The sequence below is a fragment of the Oncorhynchus keta genome, chromosome 28 (genome assembly GCF_023373465.1).
Source record: "Oncorhynchus keta strain PuntledgeMale-10-30-2019 chromosome 28, Oket_V2, whole genome shotgun sequence".
In the NCBI taxonomy this organism is placed as follows: domain Eukaryota; kingdom Metazoa; phylum Chordata; class Actinopteri; order Salmoniformes; family Salmonidae; genus Oncorhynchus; species Oncorhynchus keta.
The window spans coordinates 35,970,000-35,984,682 of record NC_068448.1 but is presented as its reverse complement, the minus strand read 5'-3'; the positions used below and the strand labels follow the sequence as shown (position 1 = coordinate 35,984,682).

Below are 14,683 nucleotides of genomic sequence, written 5' to 3'. Positions count from 1 at the left end.
GTAAGTGCCGAATAATGTAACAGTGTTGACCATAACACAGTTGACGATTTCATCTTAAATCAGCCATAATTCCCCAACTTTAACAATTGAATTTTATTGTTAAAACATTTCGAACCTGTCTATCTACGGGTAACATGGTTGGTGCGTGATGCTCAGTTTTCCACCACAAAACACCAGAAAATGGCCCCAAAAAGTAGAACCAACTCACCTGCTTTTACACTAGGATTTGACTAGATGTTCAATGCTTCTTTTGAAAAAATATTTTATAAGGAATCGTTTCACCATATTAAAACGAGAGTTCAGTTCACCTATCAGGGTCGACCTTACGGACAGGTCTTGTTTAACCTTCAAATGTTTCACTGGTCGCACGAAATACTGTCAATAATATTCTCCAGAAATGACTTTGTCAAAGCAACAAAATAACTAAGGATTTACAATGATGCAGGAAACTTTGAGGAATTTGTGGGTTAAGTGGATTAAAATCTTCCTAGAAGTCAGAAGGTGCACAAAGGGGCATGACAAAATGCTGAATTTTGACAATTTAGCAAGTCTTTATTAATAGTAAAATAATCCATACTGGTGCACAGTTTCTACTTAAAATATCAAAGGCACTCGTTTCGTGGAACGACCCAACACTTGTGACCTTGCATCACAAAGACTCTACAAAATAGAGTCTATACAATCACTATTTCAACCAATGGATTTTGAGAAGGAAACAAAGAGGACGCAAGGAATCAAGGAAATGCATTTGAGATTCTCCCCCAGACCTCACCTTTGGTCTCCTGTACACACCTATCCAGTAATTTCACACCAATACAGGAAATACCACTCCTTACTGTTATGACCACTCCTTAATCTACGAGGAAGGGTTCACAATTTCATTGAAGCCGTTTACAACACCTTGTTGTTAGTAATAATCGTTGTGTATTTGGAAAATCCTTACAGGTTACTGGTGTGTGCCCAGATAAGATCCTAACAGCAAGTGGGGAATGGTAGTCCAGTAATCATTAGTTCCTACCACGGCCAACAACCCATGTCTACTGTACTTCATTTTGTTCAAAGACTATCATAAACAAAGCTACAGTGTCACGCCCTGGCCTTAGTTATCTTTGTTTTCTTTATTATTTTTGGTTTAGGCCAGGGTGTGACATGGGTGATTTATTGTGTTCGTCTTGTCTTGGGGATTATTCGATTAATGGGGTTGTGTTCAGTTTAGTTGTCTAGGTAAGTCTATGGTTGCCTAGAGTGGTTCTCAATCAGAGGCAGGTGTTTATCGTTGTCTCTGATTGGGAACCATATTTAGGCAGCCATATTCTTTGGGTATTTTGTGGGTTATTGTTTCCTGTCTTTGTGTTTTATGCACCAGTTAGACTGATTCACGTTCATTGTTTTGCAGTTGTGTTCATGTTTGAGTTTTCCTATTAAAACCATGGACACTTACCACGCCGCATATTGGTCCTCCGATCCTTCTGTTTTGTTTTTCATTTATTGTCATTTTGTAAACAAAATATATATCAAAATAGTACAATCAACTATACATGTATATACACTTACAATTTCATGTTTTGGCATACCATTTTTTCAAAACAGTAATAAGACAGCTAAACTTACACATTTTTCTTAAAAACAGAACATTTTGAGTTGGGATTGCACTGTGGCCATCAGATCTGATAATGTAGATATGAATTTCACCCAGACGGTCTGTGTCTGAATATTACAACACATTTCATCCACATATTATATTTCTACAGCAAAATAACGTTATAAAGAAGAAAAAAGAAGGAAAATCAGTTAATCAAAGTGCAAGAATTGGAATTCATGTATGAATTTCAAACTTCCTTGTCAGAATAATGATGCTGAGGATGCCAATATCAATTGCTAAAACAACTGGATAGAGTGTGCAGAGTTCCTCACAGTTGTGTTCTCTATCCAGTCTTTATCCGGGGGGGGGGCTGTGGCTGGATACCCTTTAGTGGAGCTGAAGGAGAATGTGGCAGCGGTGGAATCTGGCATACTACATACATGTATTTTAATGAAAGGCTCCCTTTGTGGAATGGTTTATGCTGGTGAATGGGGTAGCTGTGGTGGTGATGGAGCCTTGTATTGAGCCCACAGGGCGAGGCATGCAGTACATGTTGCCTGTGGTGACGATGCACTGCAGGGGCCACAGCACGATGACCACTAGTAGCACCATCAGCATCATGAAGAGCAGCAGCCGCCTACAGCTGGTCAGACGCCTCATAAAGGCCGTGTTGTGGGGGCGTGTCTGAGCCGGGACCTCGGCTGCTTTGCTGGCCCCTATGTTGATGCAGATGCAGAAGGTCGAGGTGGAGCTAGAGGTCTCGGGGCTGGCCTCCAAGGCCCGTTTGTAGCACAGCTTCTCTCCGTCTAGCCACACAGGCTCCTCGTGCTGCTGGTTGCTGGGCAGCTTACACAGTACCTCGCTGCTGGTGGCCAGGGCCGGGGGACCCTCCTTGGTCAGGAGGGTGGGATGGCGGCAGAAGGGACACAGGATCTTGCTGCTGCCTCCTCCTTCCTGCTCTCCCAGTGAAATGGCCATGAGGCGTGACAGACACTCGAGGCAGAAGGTGTGGGCACAGTCCAGCAGCTTGGGCGTCTTGAAGACGTTGTCGTAGGTGTTGAAGCAGATGGAGCACTCGGGTTGGCTGCCAACAGCCCCCATTATATCCAGGTCCACTTTCTCTTCCTGGGTGTGCCACACCTGAGGGATCTGCGCCATTTTGAAGGGATGTTCTGTATCCTTTTCCCGCTTCCTTTAGTCGTTGTCCCCCTTTCTCTTCTTTGTACTTGGTGTGGATTATCTGAGAATGAATGGAAATGCAGATTATCTCTTAATAACGTGCTCAGATGGTGAGTAAAATCTATTTTTAAAATCATGCAGTGTGGACATAATCCCAAACTGTTCACAGGATTTTTGTGATTTTTGTGTCAAGTGCATATTATAAAATACAGTAGGTTTAAGGTTTATGACCCCATGCAGGCGGAGTTGCAATACCATTATGTTATTCTCTTCAGAATACGATTACATTCTGAACTATTTTAGAGGTTACACAGTAGTCTCAAATAATTCGGCATTTGGTAGAATATAGATATGTCTATAATTTAAATGTATTTTTTTGCTTTTAATATCAGACTATGCCATCTACAATTAATTTCTTGCTTACTCTCTACTTTATCCAGTATGGGGCTGATTGACATCCATTCACTAAACCCACTAAAGTCCCTGGGCAACCTCTTGCATTCCCTGGGCCACGTTCATCAGGGAAACGTTGTCATTAATGGCATTAATAGAACTGACACAATTCCTCATTCTACATGTCAGAGGCTTCTTTGTTCCACATAATATATTTCTATATTTTCTATCACTTTTGTTTAACCAGGAACGACCATTGAATTAAGATACCTCTTTTACAAGGGGTGACCTGGAAACCTATATCAGAATTTCTTTCTTCAGGGTAGCCCAATGGAGACCAGGGTCTGATTCCCAACGGTGCCCTGAGTACAAGTTTTTTTCTCACAACAGGAAGAACAATTTACATTATAATTAAAACAAGAAGAATAAAAAAAATAACCACAACCTCAACACCACAATTTCAACAATTAAAGCCCTACAATCTATCGAAACAACTGCAATCCTCAATGAATTAATTCAATACCAGAGTCTTAAACTGCCCTAGCGGCACCAGGGAATCCATTTTGTAGGTTATTCCAACAATGGGGGGCACTAAAACTAAAGGAGGATTTTAAATTGCTTGAGACCAGAGGGACCTCAAGAGTTAACCAATCCTGCGAGTGGGTTGGGTCGCTCATTCTTTAATACGTTGGCAGCAAATTTAGGTAAGTTGAAACTCGTGTATTAGGGCTTTGTAAAGGAAAAATGGAGTAATCAATTGATCTACGTGACTTTAATGAAGACCAGCCAAACTTTTGATACAGGATGCAGTGGTGAGTATTAAACCTGTCCCCAGGGATAAAACGAACGGCGCTGTGGTAGACTGCATCCAAAGGTTTAAGACTAGTGGCTGCTGCAATCTGGTAAATGGTGTCACCATAATCAAGAACTGGCAGGAAAGTTGACTGTACAATCTGCTTCCTATTATTTAGGGAGAGGTAAGGTCTATTTCCAAAAAAGGCCACTTTAAATCATAGCTTTTTAACTAGCTCACACATATGTTTAAAAAAAAAACATTGTCTTTGTCAATCCAAATTCCCAGATACTTGTAGGTGGGAACCTATCAATGGGAGAACCATCCAATGAATAAATATGTAGTTCATCTGAAACATTCTTGCGAGAACTAGAGAACAACATGCATTTAGTCTTGCCCACATTAAGTACAAGTTTTAAACCAACCAGGGCTCTCTGTAAGGTAAAATAGTCAGATTGCAGCTCTAACAGCCTGATCAACACTTGGAGCAATGGCCAATGACCTTGTCATCTGCATACAGATTCATATTACAAATTTTAACAGATAGACCAAATATTATTTTCATTAATAGTAAAGAGAACAGGCCCCACGACTGACCCCTGCGGTACAGTTTTTGTAATATCCAGGAAACTAGAGTTAAAACCATCAGAGATCACACATTGAGTCCTGTCTGACAGATCATTTTCAAACCACTCACAAGACGCCTGATCCAGGCCTATTTCAGTCCGCCTTTAAATGAGAATGTGATGGTCAACGGTGTCGAAGGCCTTGGGAAGGTCTATAAATAAGGCGGCACAATGATTTTTATGATCCAAACAGTTTAACACATCTAAAACAAGCGCATCTGAGCATTCCACAAACATTGTGCGCCGGCTGAACGAGGCCCCAGCTGTTGAAAGCATCTTTCTAGTGACGGGGGAATGGTTATGTGGGACTCTCATCAGGCAGTACTAGGGACAGACACAGAGTGCTTTGTTACTCCCTGTTCTCACAGACGTCAGCATGAGCACCCATGACAGAGACCTCCCTCTGGCCAGAACCTCTAAGTCACCCAGCCAGCTGTCAGTCTCGGGGGGTTGTTATCATAGATACATGGGTATGGGATAAGTGTTAAAAAAACATGATTGGATTACTGTTGTATAGAAGCAGTCAGAATAGCTGTAACTATGTATGCCTGACAAATGGCATGTCTGGTATTGGTTTGAGTGTGATTGACACTTGTGTTCCTTTAGGATAGGTAGGAAGCTAGTAGGTACAGGACAGGTGAGAGCTGTGATGAGGGGGCGGCGTGGGACGTGGGGGGTGGTTGAGTTGCAGGTGTTCCCCTCGCCGTGCCCTGCGGGGGCAGCCCTACCCCTGTCTCTCTCTGTCTGGCCCCAGCTCTGCCAGCCGGCTGACACAATGTGCCTGCTTGTTCTCCTTGTCCTCTCATCGCTCCATCTACCCTTGGCATTCCTGCAGGACCAGCCTCTGCCCAGGCCTCCTCTCTCTCTCGCTCTCTCTCTCACCACCATGTCACAGACCGTAACAATTTAAGGCCCTCAAATAGAGGCCTCGGTGGACCACCCCAACCTCCTCCGCAAACTACAATGTAGCAACTGCTCTGACATTGGGAAATATGGACAACAATCACTAAGTGGACCTAGTGAGAATATCTCCAGCTTGTTTGTGGCCTATGGATTTCATTCCAACCTTCACTTCAATGGAGCTGATAAAAATGTATTTCTTGTCAATTAAACTTGTTTAAACCACTTTTAACTGAGTCCTACCACGATCCCCAATCCACTGTTTGCAATTCAGGTATAAGTTACCAACGAAGCACAGAGCTAGGATCAGCTTACCCTCCCTAACACTTAACTGGAACAATCAGGTTTATTTCACAGTCAACAAACCACAACACTGATTATAGATCAGGTGCTTAGGGGCACATTTTAGTGTGCGGGACAAATGACAGTTAGTCATTAACCTAATTTCTGTCAGGCAAGTCGGAACCTTATTGTCTACCATAGGAGCATGAGGCAGAAGAGCCTTTGTTTTTCCTTGAGCACTTGTGCTCCCTACTCCCCCTGTCACTATCTATATGACCCGCTTTGGCTATCAGCTACACATCTTTGTCCTATCGCCAGCTTAGCCGACTGACCTGGTTATGTCACTGCCTCCAAATCTATACATGCTGCTTGAGTTGAGATATTTGAAATTAGTGTGTTTTAGAGTGGAATCTTAGCTTGTTTAAAGTTTTTGGGAACATTGTGTAATAACTTACATGAATAACCCATTATACAGTGCCATCAGAATGTATTCACACACCTTGACCTTTTTACACATTTTGTTGTGTTACAAATTGGGATTCAAATGGATTTTTCTTTTTTTACATCAAATACTCTAATGTTATTTTTTAAAGATGAATGAAAAATAAAACGTATCTTGATTAGATAAGTATTCAACCCCTTGAGTCAATACATGTTAGAATCCCCTTTGGCAGCGATTTAGCTGTGAGTCTTTCTGGGTAATGTTAAGTCTCTAAGAGCTTTGCACACCTGGATTGTACAATATCTGCCCATTTTATTATTTTCTAAATGATTTAAGCACAAATTGGTTGTTGATCATTGACAGACAGCCATTTTCAAGTCTCGCCATGGATTTTCAAGACGATTTAAGTCAAAACTGTAACTCTGCCACTCAGGAACATTCAATGTCGTCTTGGTAAGCAACTCCATTGTATATTTGTTCTTGAATTTTAGGTTATTGTCCTGCTGAAAGGTGAATTCATCTGTTAGTGTCCGGCGGAAAGCAGACTGAACCAGGTTTTCCTCTAGGATCATGCCTGTGCTTAGCTCTATTCCAATTATTTTTATCCTAAAAAACACTCCCTAGTCCTTGCCGGTGACGAGCATATCCATAACATGAGATAACACTGAGTACCACTTTTGTGGCTGTGTTGGATTTTCCATAAGCATAATGCTTTGTATTCAGGGCAAAAAGTTACATTTCTTAGCCAGTTTTTTTTTCTGTAATACTTTAATGCCTTACTGCAAACAGGATGCATTTTGTGGAATATTCTTATTCTGTACAGACGTCCTTCTTTTCACTCTGTCATTTAGGTTAGTATTGTGGAGCAACTACAATGTTGTTCCATCCTGAGTTTTCTCCAATCACAGCCATTATACGATGTAACTGTTTTAAAATTGGCCTCATGGTGAAATCCTTGAGAGGTTTCCTTCCTCTCTGGCAACTGAGTTAGGAAGGACGCTGTATCTTTGTTACTGGGTGTACTGATACACAATCCAAAGTGTAATTAGTAACTTCACCATGCTCCAAGGGATATTCAATGTCTGTTTTAATGTTTACCCATGTACCAATAGGTGCCTTTCTTTGCGAGGCATTGGAAAATCTCCCTGGTCTTTTTGGTTGAATCTGTGCTTGAAAATCACTATTCGACTGAGGGACCTTACAATTATCTGTATGTGTGGGGTACAGAGATGAGGTAATCATTCAAAAATAATGTTAAACACTATTATTGCACACAGAGTGAGTCAATGCAACTTATTATGTCTTTTTAAACAAATTTGTACTCCTGAACTTATTTAGTCTTGCCATAACAAAGGGGTTGAATACTTATTGACTCAAGACATTTTATCTTTTAATGTTTTATTAATTTCTAAAAACAAAATTCCACGTTGACATTTTGGGATATTGTGTGTAGATCAGTGGCACCAAATCTCAAGTTAGTACATTTTAAATTCAGGCAGTAACACAACAAAATGTGGAAAAAGTCAAGGGGTGTGAATACTTTCTGAAGGCATTGTATATTCATGTTTACAAATAATGAAATACTTATTTATTAACAGTATATAAATAGTTTATCAGTGCTTACATATGATAGCTTTTTTAAAGTGTTACCAGGTCTCTCTTTTTTAAATGGTAAGGTAAGAACATTGTGTTACGATGATGAAACAAAGCCAGTAGAGTTATGTTGACTTTTTAGGGCAGCAGACGGTGTTTTCAACTGACTAGCGTGGCCGTTGTGTTCTTCAGCCGGGTTTATTGTGAGGTCATCTGTTGAAGCCTAAAGAGTAGACAGTTAAACTGCCTCTCTTCCATTGCTGCTCTACCTGTTCTCCAATTGTAAAGTACACGTAACTTGATCCTCAGAAACGTGAGGTGTGCAACGGCATACTGCTCTGCTTAATACTTGCACCGTCTAATATGAAGTTAATTGACCCACATGAAAAAAAAACACATCCTACAACTCCTATCGTGTCTTTATCCTGCTTTGATCCTGTATTTACCAGTTGTGACAATCTCACATGTTTATTTCATGGTACCACTTCCCAGTATTGCTGTTAAAATATCATCCATAGCATTGTTTGTACCATACTCAACAACAGTTCTACAATTCCTGAAAAAGTTTGTTCTTACCGGTTTAATGATGATTCTGCCAGATTATCCCCTCTTTCTCTTTGTAGTGTATTACAGTGTATTTGGTCCAGCCTTCTGTCGACTAAAACACATCTTCATGCCAAGCTAGGGGGGGGGGGGGTACCACGGAGGAGGTGTGAGCTATGGGGATCACTATACAGTGCTCCCTGGTCCTTGGATGCTACGCTAGATAGGCTAAACGAGTGGAAGTCAAGCTGCTGCAGGTGTGCTCACAAAGCCTTCAAAGTAACACAAGGGTTAGCGTTAGTATTAGCCTGGAGGTCCTTCTCTCACTGTGTCCGTTGGTCGACTCACTTTCCCTGCTCTACCGACTCACTTTCCCTGCTCTGCCGACTCCCTTTTCAACTCAATGTAATGACATTGATATGCAGGGAACAATAAGGTGGACTTGAGGGAGTGTCAGAGGAGGGGGGGAGGCAGGTAGGGGGAGGGGATAGGCTGAGGAGCCTCCATCAGGAGTGAAACTAACATTATTGGCGCGCTACCTTGCCTTCCCTTTCGTTTCTCTCTCTCTCTCTCTCTCTCTCTCTCTCTCTCTCTCTCTCTCTCTCTCTCTCTCTCTCTCTCTCTCTCTCTCTCTCTCTCTCTCTCTCTCTCTCTCTCTCTCTTCAAATCAAATCAAATCAATTCAAGAGGCTTTATTGGCATGGGAAACACACTGCCGTTCAAAAGTTTGGGGTCACTTAGAAATCTCCTTGTTTTTGAAAGAAAAGCATTTTTTTGTCCATTAAAATAACATCAAAATTGATCAGAAATACAGTGTAGACATTGTTAATGTTGTAAATGACTATTGTAGCTGGAAATGGCTGGTTGTTTTATGTACTGTACACCTTCAGTTGAAGTCGGAAGTTAACATACACCTTAGACAAATACATCAGTTTTATACAATTCCTGACATTTAATCCTAGTATGAATTCCCTGTCTTAGGTCAGTTAGGATCATGACTATTTTAAGAATGTGAAATGTCAGAATAATAGTAGAGAGAATTATTTATTTCAGCTTTTATTTCTTTCATCACATTCCCAGTGGGTCAGAAGTTTACATACACTCAATTAGTATTTGGTAGCATTGCCTTTAAATTGTTTCACTTGGTTCAAACTCTTCAGGTAGCCTTCCACAAGCTTCCCACAATAAGTTTGGTAAATTTTGGCCCATTCCTCCTGACAGAGCTGGTGTAACTGAGTCAGGTTTGTGTGCCTCCTTGCTCGCACACACTTTTTCAGTTCTGCCCACAAATTTTCTATAGGATTGAGGTCAGGGCTTTGCGAAAGCCACTCCAATACCTTGACTTTGTTGTCCTTAGGCCATTTTGCCAACTTGCTTGGGGTGATTGTCCATTTTGAAGACCCATTTGCGACCAAGCTTTATATTCCAGGCTGGTCTTGAGATGTTGCTTCAATATATCCACATAATTTTCCTTTCTCATGACGCCATTTATTTTGTGAAGTGCACCAGTCCCTCCTGCAGCAAAGCACCCCCACAACATGATGTTGCCACCCCTGTGCTTCACGGTTGGGATGGTGTTCTTTGGCTTGCAAGCCTCCCCCTTTTTCCTCCAAACATAACGATGGTCATTACGGCCAAATAGTTATATTTTTGTTTCAACAGACGAGAGGACATTTCCCCAAAAAGTACGATCTTTGTCCCCATGTGCAGTTGCAAACCGTAGTCTGGCTTTTTTATGGCGGTTTTGGAGCAGTGGCTTTTTCCTTGCTGAGCAGCCTTTCAGGTTATGTCGATATTGGACTCGTTTTACTGTGGATATAGATACTTTTGTGCCTGTTTCCTCCAGCATTTTCGCACGGTCCTTTGCTGTTGTTCTGGGATCGATTTGCACTTTTCTCACCAAAGTACATTCATCTCTAGGAGACAGAATGCGTCTCCTTCCTGAGCGGTATGACGGCTGCGTGGTCCCATGGTGTTTATACTTGCGTACTCTTGTTTGTACAGATGAACGTGGTTCCTAAAGGTGTTTGTAAATTGCTCCCAAGGATGAACCAGACTTGTGGAGGTCTACAATTTTTTTCTGAGGTCTTGGCTGATTTCTATTGATTTTCCCATGATGTCAAGCAAAGAGGCACTGAGTTTGAAGGTATGCCTTGAAATGCATCCACAGGTACACCTCCAATTGACTCAAATGATGTCAATTAGCCTATCCGAAGATTCTAAACCGATGACATCATTTTCTGGAATTATCCAAGCTGTTTAAAGGCACAGTCAACTTATTGTATGTAAACTTCTGACCCACTGGAATTGTGATACAGTGAAATAATCTGTCTGTAAACAATTGTGGGAAAACTTATTTGTGTCATGAACAAACTAGTTGTCTTAACCGAATTGACAGAACTGTAGTTTGTTAATGTCACGCCCTGACCATATAAAGCCTTTTTATTCTCTATTTTGGTAAGGTCGGGGTGTGACTAGGGTGGGTAATCTAGGTTGTTTTATTTCTATGTTGGCCTGGTATGGTTCCCAATCAGAGGCAGCTGTTTAGCGTGGTCTCTGATTGGGGATCAAATTTAGGCAGCCATTTCCCCATTGTTTTTCTGTGGGATCTGGTTAATGTGTAGTTGCCTGTGAGCACTCCATAGCTTCATGTGTAATTTGCTCTTTATTGTTTTTTTTGTGTTTCACTAATGAAAATATGTGGAGCCCATATCCCGCTGCGCCTTGGTCCAAATGTTATTACGACGATCCTGACAGTTAACAAGAAATTCATGGAGTGGTTGATAAACGAGTTTTAATGACTCCAACCTAAGTGTATGTAAACTTCCGACTTCAATTGTATGTAGATAGAGGCCCATTATCAACAACCATCACTCCTGTGTTCCAATGGCACGCTAATCCAAGTTTATCATTTTAAAGGGCTAATTGATCATTAGAAAACCCTTTTACAATTATGTTAGCACAGCTGAAAACTGTTATCCTGATTAAAGAAGCAATAAAACTGTCCTTCGTTAGACTAGTTGAGTATCTGGAGCATCAGCATTTGTGGGTTCGATTACTGGCTCAAAATGGCCAGAAACAAAGACCTTTCTTCTGAAACTCGTCAGTCTATTCTTGTTCTGAGAAATGAAGGCTATTCCATGCGAGACATTGCCAAGAAACTGAAGATCTCATACAACGCTGTGTACTACTCCCTTCAAAGAACAGCGTAAACTGGCTCTAACCAGAATAGAAAGAAGAGTGGGAGGCCCCGGTGCACAACTGAGCAAGAGGACAAGTACATTAGTGTCTTGTTTGAGAAATAGACGCCTCACAAGTCATCAACTGGCAGCTTCATTAAATAGTACTCGCAAAACACCAGTCTCAAAGTCAACAGTGAAGAAGCGACTCTGGGATGTTGGCCTTCTAGGCAGAGTCGCAAAGAAAAAGACATATCTCAGACTGGCCAATGAAAATGAACACAGAAGAAGACAGACACTGGACAGAGGACCTCTGCCTAGAAGGCCAGCATCCTGGAGTCTCCTCTTCACTGTTGACGTTGAGACTGGGGTTTTGCAGGTACTCTTGAATACAGCTACCAGTTGAGGACTTGTAAGGCGTCTGTCAAATATACAGGTCAAATATACTGTTTAGATTTTCTACTGCCAAGTTTGCACCTTTACTATTACAGTGGAACATTTTGTCCAGGAAGTTGTCTAAAAGGGATTGAATTTGTTGTTGCCTAATTGTTTTTTGGTAGGATTCCACACTACATTCCTTCCATCTATAGCATTTCTTAATATTACTCAGTTCCTTTGGCTTTGATGCCTCATGAGTGAGTATTGCTCTGTTCAAGTAGACTGTGATTTTGCTGTAATCTGATAGGGGTGTCAGTGGGCTGACTGTGAACGCTCTGAGAGACTCAGGGTTGAGGTCAGTGATAAAGTAGTCTACAGTACTACTGCCAAGAGATGAGCTATGGGTGTACCTACCATAAGAGTCTCCTCAAAGTCTACCACTGACTATGTACATACGCAGCGTGCGACAGAATTGCAGGAGTTTTGACCCGTTTTTGTTGGTTATGTTGTCATACTTGTGCCTAGGGGGGCATATGGGAGAGGGAATGCTGTCACCTCCAAGCAGGTGTTTGTCCCCCTGTGTGTTGAGGGGGTCAGGTTCTTGTCCGGTTCTGGCATTTAGGTCGCCACAGACTAGTACATGTCCTTGGGCCTGGAAATGATTGATTTCCCCCTCCAGGATGGAGAAGCTGTTTTCATTGAAGTGTGGGGGGATATAGGTAGCACACAGGAGGACATTTTTCTCTGTTAAGATAATTTCCTTTCGAATTTCTAGCCACATGTCAAATGTTCCTGTTTTGATTAATTTAATAGAGATAGTTAGGTCTGCTCTACATCAAATTAGCATACCCCTTGAGTCCCTTCCCTGTTTCACACCTGGTAGTTTGGGGGGGGGTGTTGATTGATGGGGGTGTGGATGTGGCTGGTGTTTTGGTCTGGATGTAGGTCCTCTCGCGGTGGGTCCTCTATGTGTAGGTCCGGGGGAGTCCCACAGGTGTCTCGCTGGTCTGGGCGTCTATTGATCTGTTGCTCCTGTGTGAAATGTTGGGGCTTCGGTTGAGGGCAATGTCCTTTTTGGTCCAGGCGAAGGTGGGCACTGCCTCCTTGTATAGCTGGACCTGGTCATAGGGTGGTCCAGGGTGGAGTGGTGGGCCAGATAAACATTTGGTTTTGAGGCACAGTCATGGGAAATACTTGCATTTTACCTGCTTTATGGTAGCAGGGTGGAAGTCTTTTTGTGGTAGCAAGGTGAAGATAACCACTTGTTCATTGGGGAAAGTATAAGAAGCTTTTCAACCACTCCTTTGAGTGTTGTGGCCACCCTTTCCTGCTGTGCTCTCAGGTCGTTTGTGCCTGTGTGTATTATTATGTAGCTGGGTGAACCTAGTTGGTCCTCAGACAGAAGGTCTAGGGCGCGCTGAGTGTTTGGACACCAGAGTTTAGACACTGTGTTTGGGAAAAAGGTTTTCCGTTTGAGGCCAATCCAATCTGTGTCTTGTGTATGTCCTCAGTGGGTGTGTGGGGGGGGGTTGTCAGGAGGGCTATCTGGGTGGCTAACAGGGGGGGTGCTCAGAGGGGGTGGGATCCCCTGGGCTTTGGGTTCTTCATTTGTCTATCCCGCTGTGTTGTCGACGTGGTCAGGGTCTGGAGTGGACTGTTCTGCTGTGGTGTTGAGACTTTTGTCAGGAGCTCAGGTGGGCTGTTCTGCTGGCTTCTCTGCGGGGTGGCCACCTCTCTAATGGATGGTTCTCTGTCACACGCCATCCCCTTCACCCTCTCCTCCAGCAGTCTGATCCTCTCCTCTAGTGCTCTGTTCTTCTCCTGCTCCTGCTCTTTCTCCTGTAGATGTTGTCTCACTACAGTCCAGAGTTCAAGTATGTCTCTCTCTACCTCCAGCTCTCAAGGTTTAGTTAAGGGGGTGTTGTTGTGCTGGACTTTTGTCTGAGTCTGTGCTGACTGGAGTGTAATCACCTGCTGTTCTAGCTCTACCTGCCTTACCTCCAGCTGGGTGAATTTATCCTTAATTTCAATGAGGGAGTAGTACTCTGTGCTGGGAGGTTGACTTTCCGCTTGGGGTTGCTCATCTGTGGGGTTATGTAATGAAGAGGTCTGGTTTGACCTGCTCGGGGTGGGGGTATCTTTCTCAGGTGAGAGCTTCTCCTGCTGAGCTATTTCTTTGATTAGGTGAAAGTCCTGTTGAAACTGTTTGCGGTTGCCCTGTACCAATACTGTTCCAGACTTATAGAGATGTATATTAGCCTCTTAACAGAGGGGTAGTGTGTTAGTATAGCACTGTGCCATGCCAGGGGATGGTATGCGTAGAAGATAAGGTTGCTAATGTTCCCATTTTTACTATAGGCAGCAAAAAACGTCTCTTGATTTCCCATAAGGAGCTTAATTTTGTAGTATTTTCTTGTCATATTATTCTTTACATACAGAGGGTATTGTATTTGAATTACCTCTGAACAGTGGGAGGGTGCTTCTAAGGCCTCTCCATTTGGTTGACTAAGCATTACTCACTTAGTTCCAGGTTGGATGGTGTTTTCAGGTTTCTGTTTGTTTGACAGAGCATTTGCTGTATAGCTTGGAAATAAGAATCATTGGGTATAGGAAGCATTCCAGGTAACTCTGTCCAAAATCAGGTTGTAGGTTTGGAGTGAAGGTTGTTGTTTAGGGTAGCATCCTGTATATGTCCCTCCCCCCAAAAAATACAAGTTTGTCTAACTCTATCCATTTTTTAAAAACATGCTGAAAAATGTGGGAGCTCATCTGCTCATGGCCTCTCTCTCTCTC

General features: G+C 42.5%; 1 protein-coding gene across 2 annotated transcripts in view; it reads right to left on the bottom strand.

Annotated features, from left to right (window-relative positions):
* Positions 1-527: 527 nt before the first annotated feature.
* LOC118361222 (RING finger protein 223-like) overlaps positions 528-14,683 on the bottom strand; it is a 35,086-nt gene continuing 20,930 nt past the window's right edge. Inside the window, exons 1-2 of one of the 2 annotated variants that reach the window (XM_035740977.2) lie at positions 8,367-8,761; positions 528-2,822 (exon numbers count right to left, since the gene is read on the bottom strand). In XM_035740977.2, coding sequence (XP_035596870.1) covers positions 2,030-2,740 — 711 coding nt within the window. In that variant the 5' untranslated portion in view covers positions 2,741-2,822; positions 8,367-8,761 and the 3' untranslated portion in view covers positions 528-2,029. Of the gene's footprint in view, positions 2,823-8,366; positions 8,762-14,683 lie in introns of those variants that run through there. The other variant, XM_052482904.1, reaches the window with a different exon arrangement.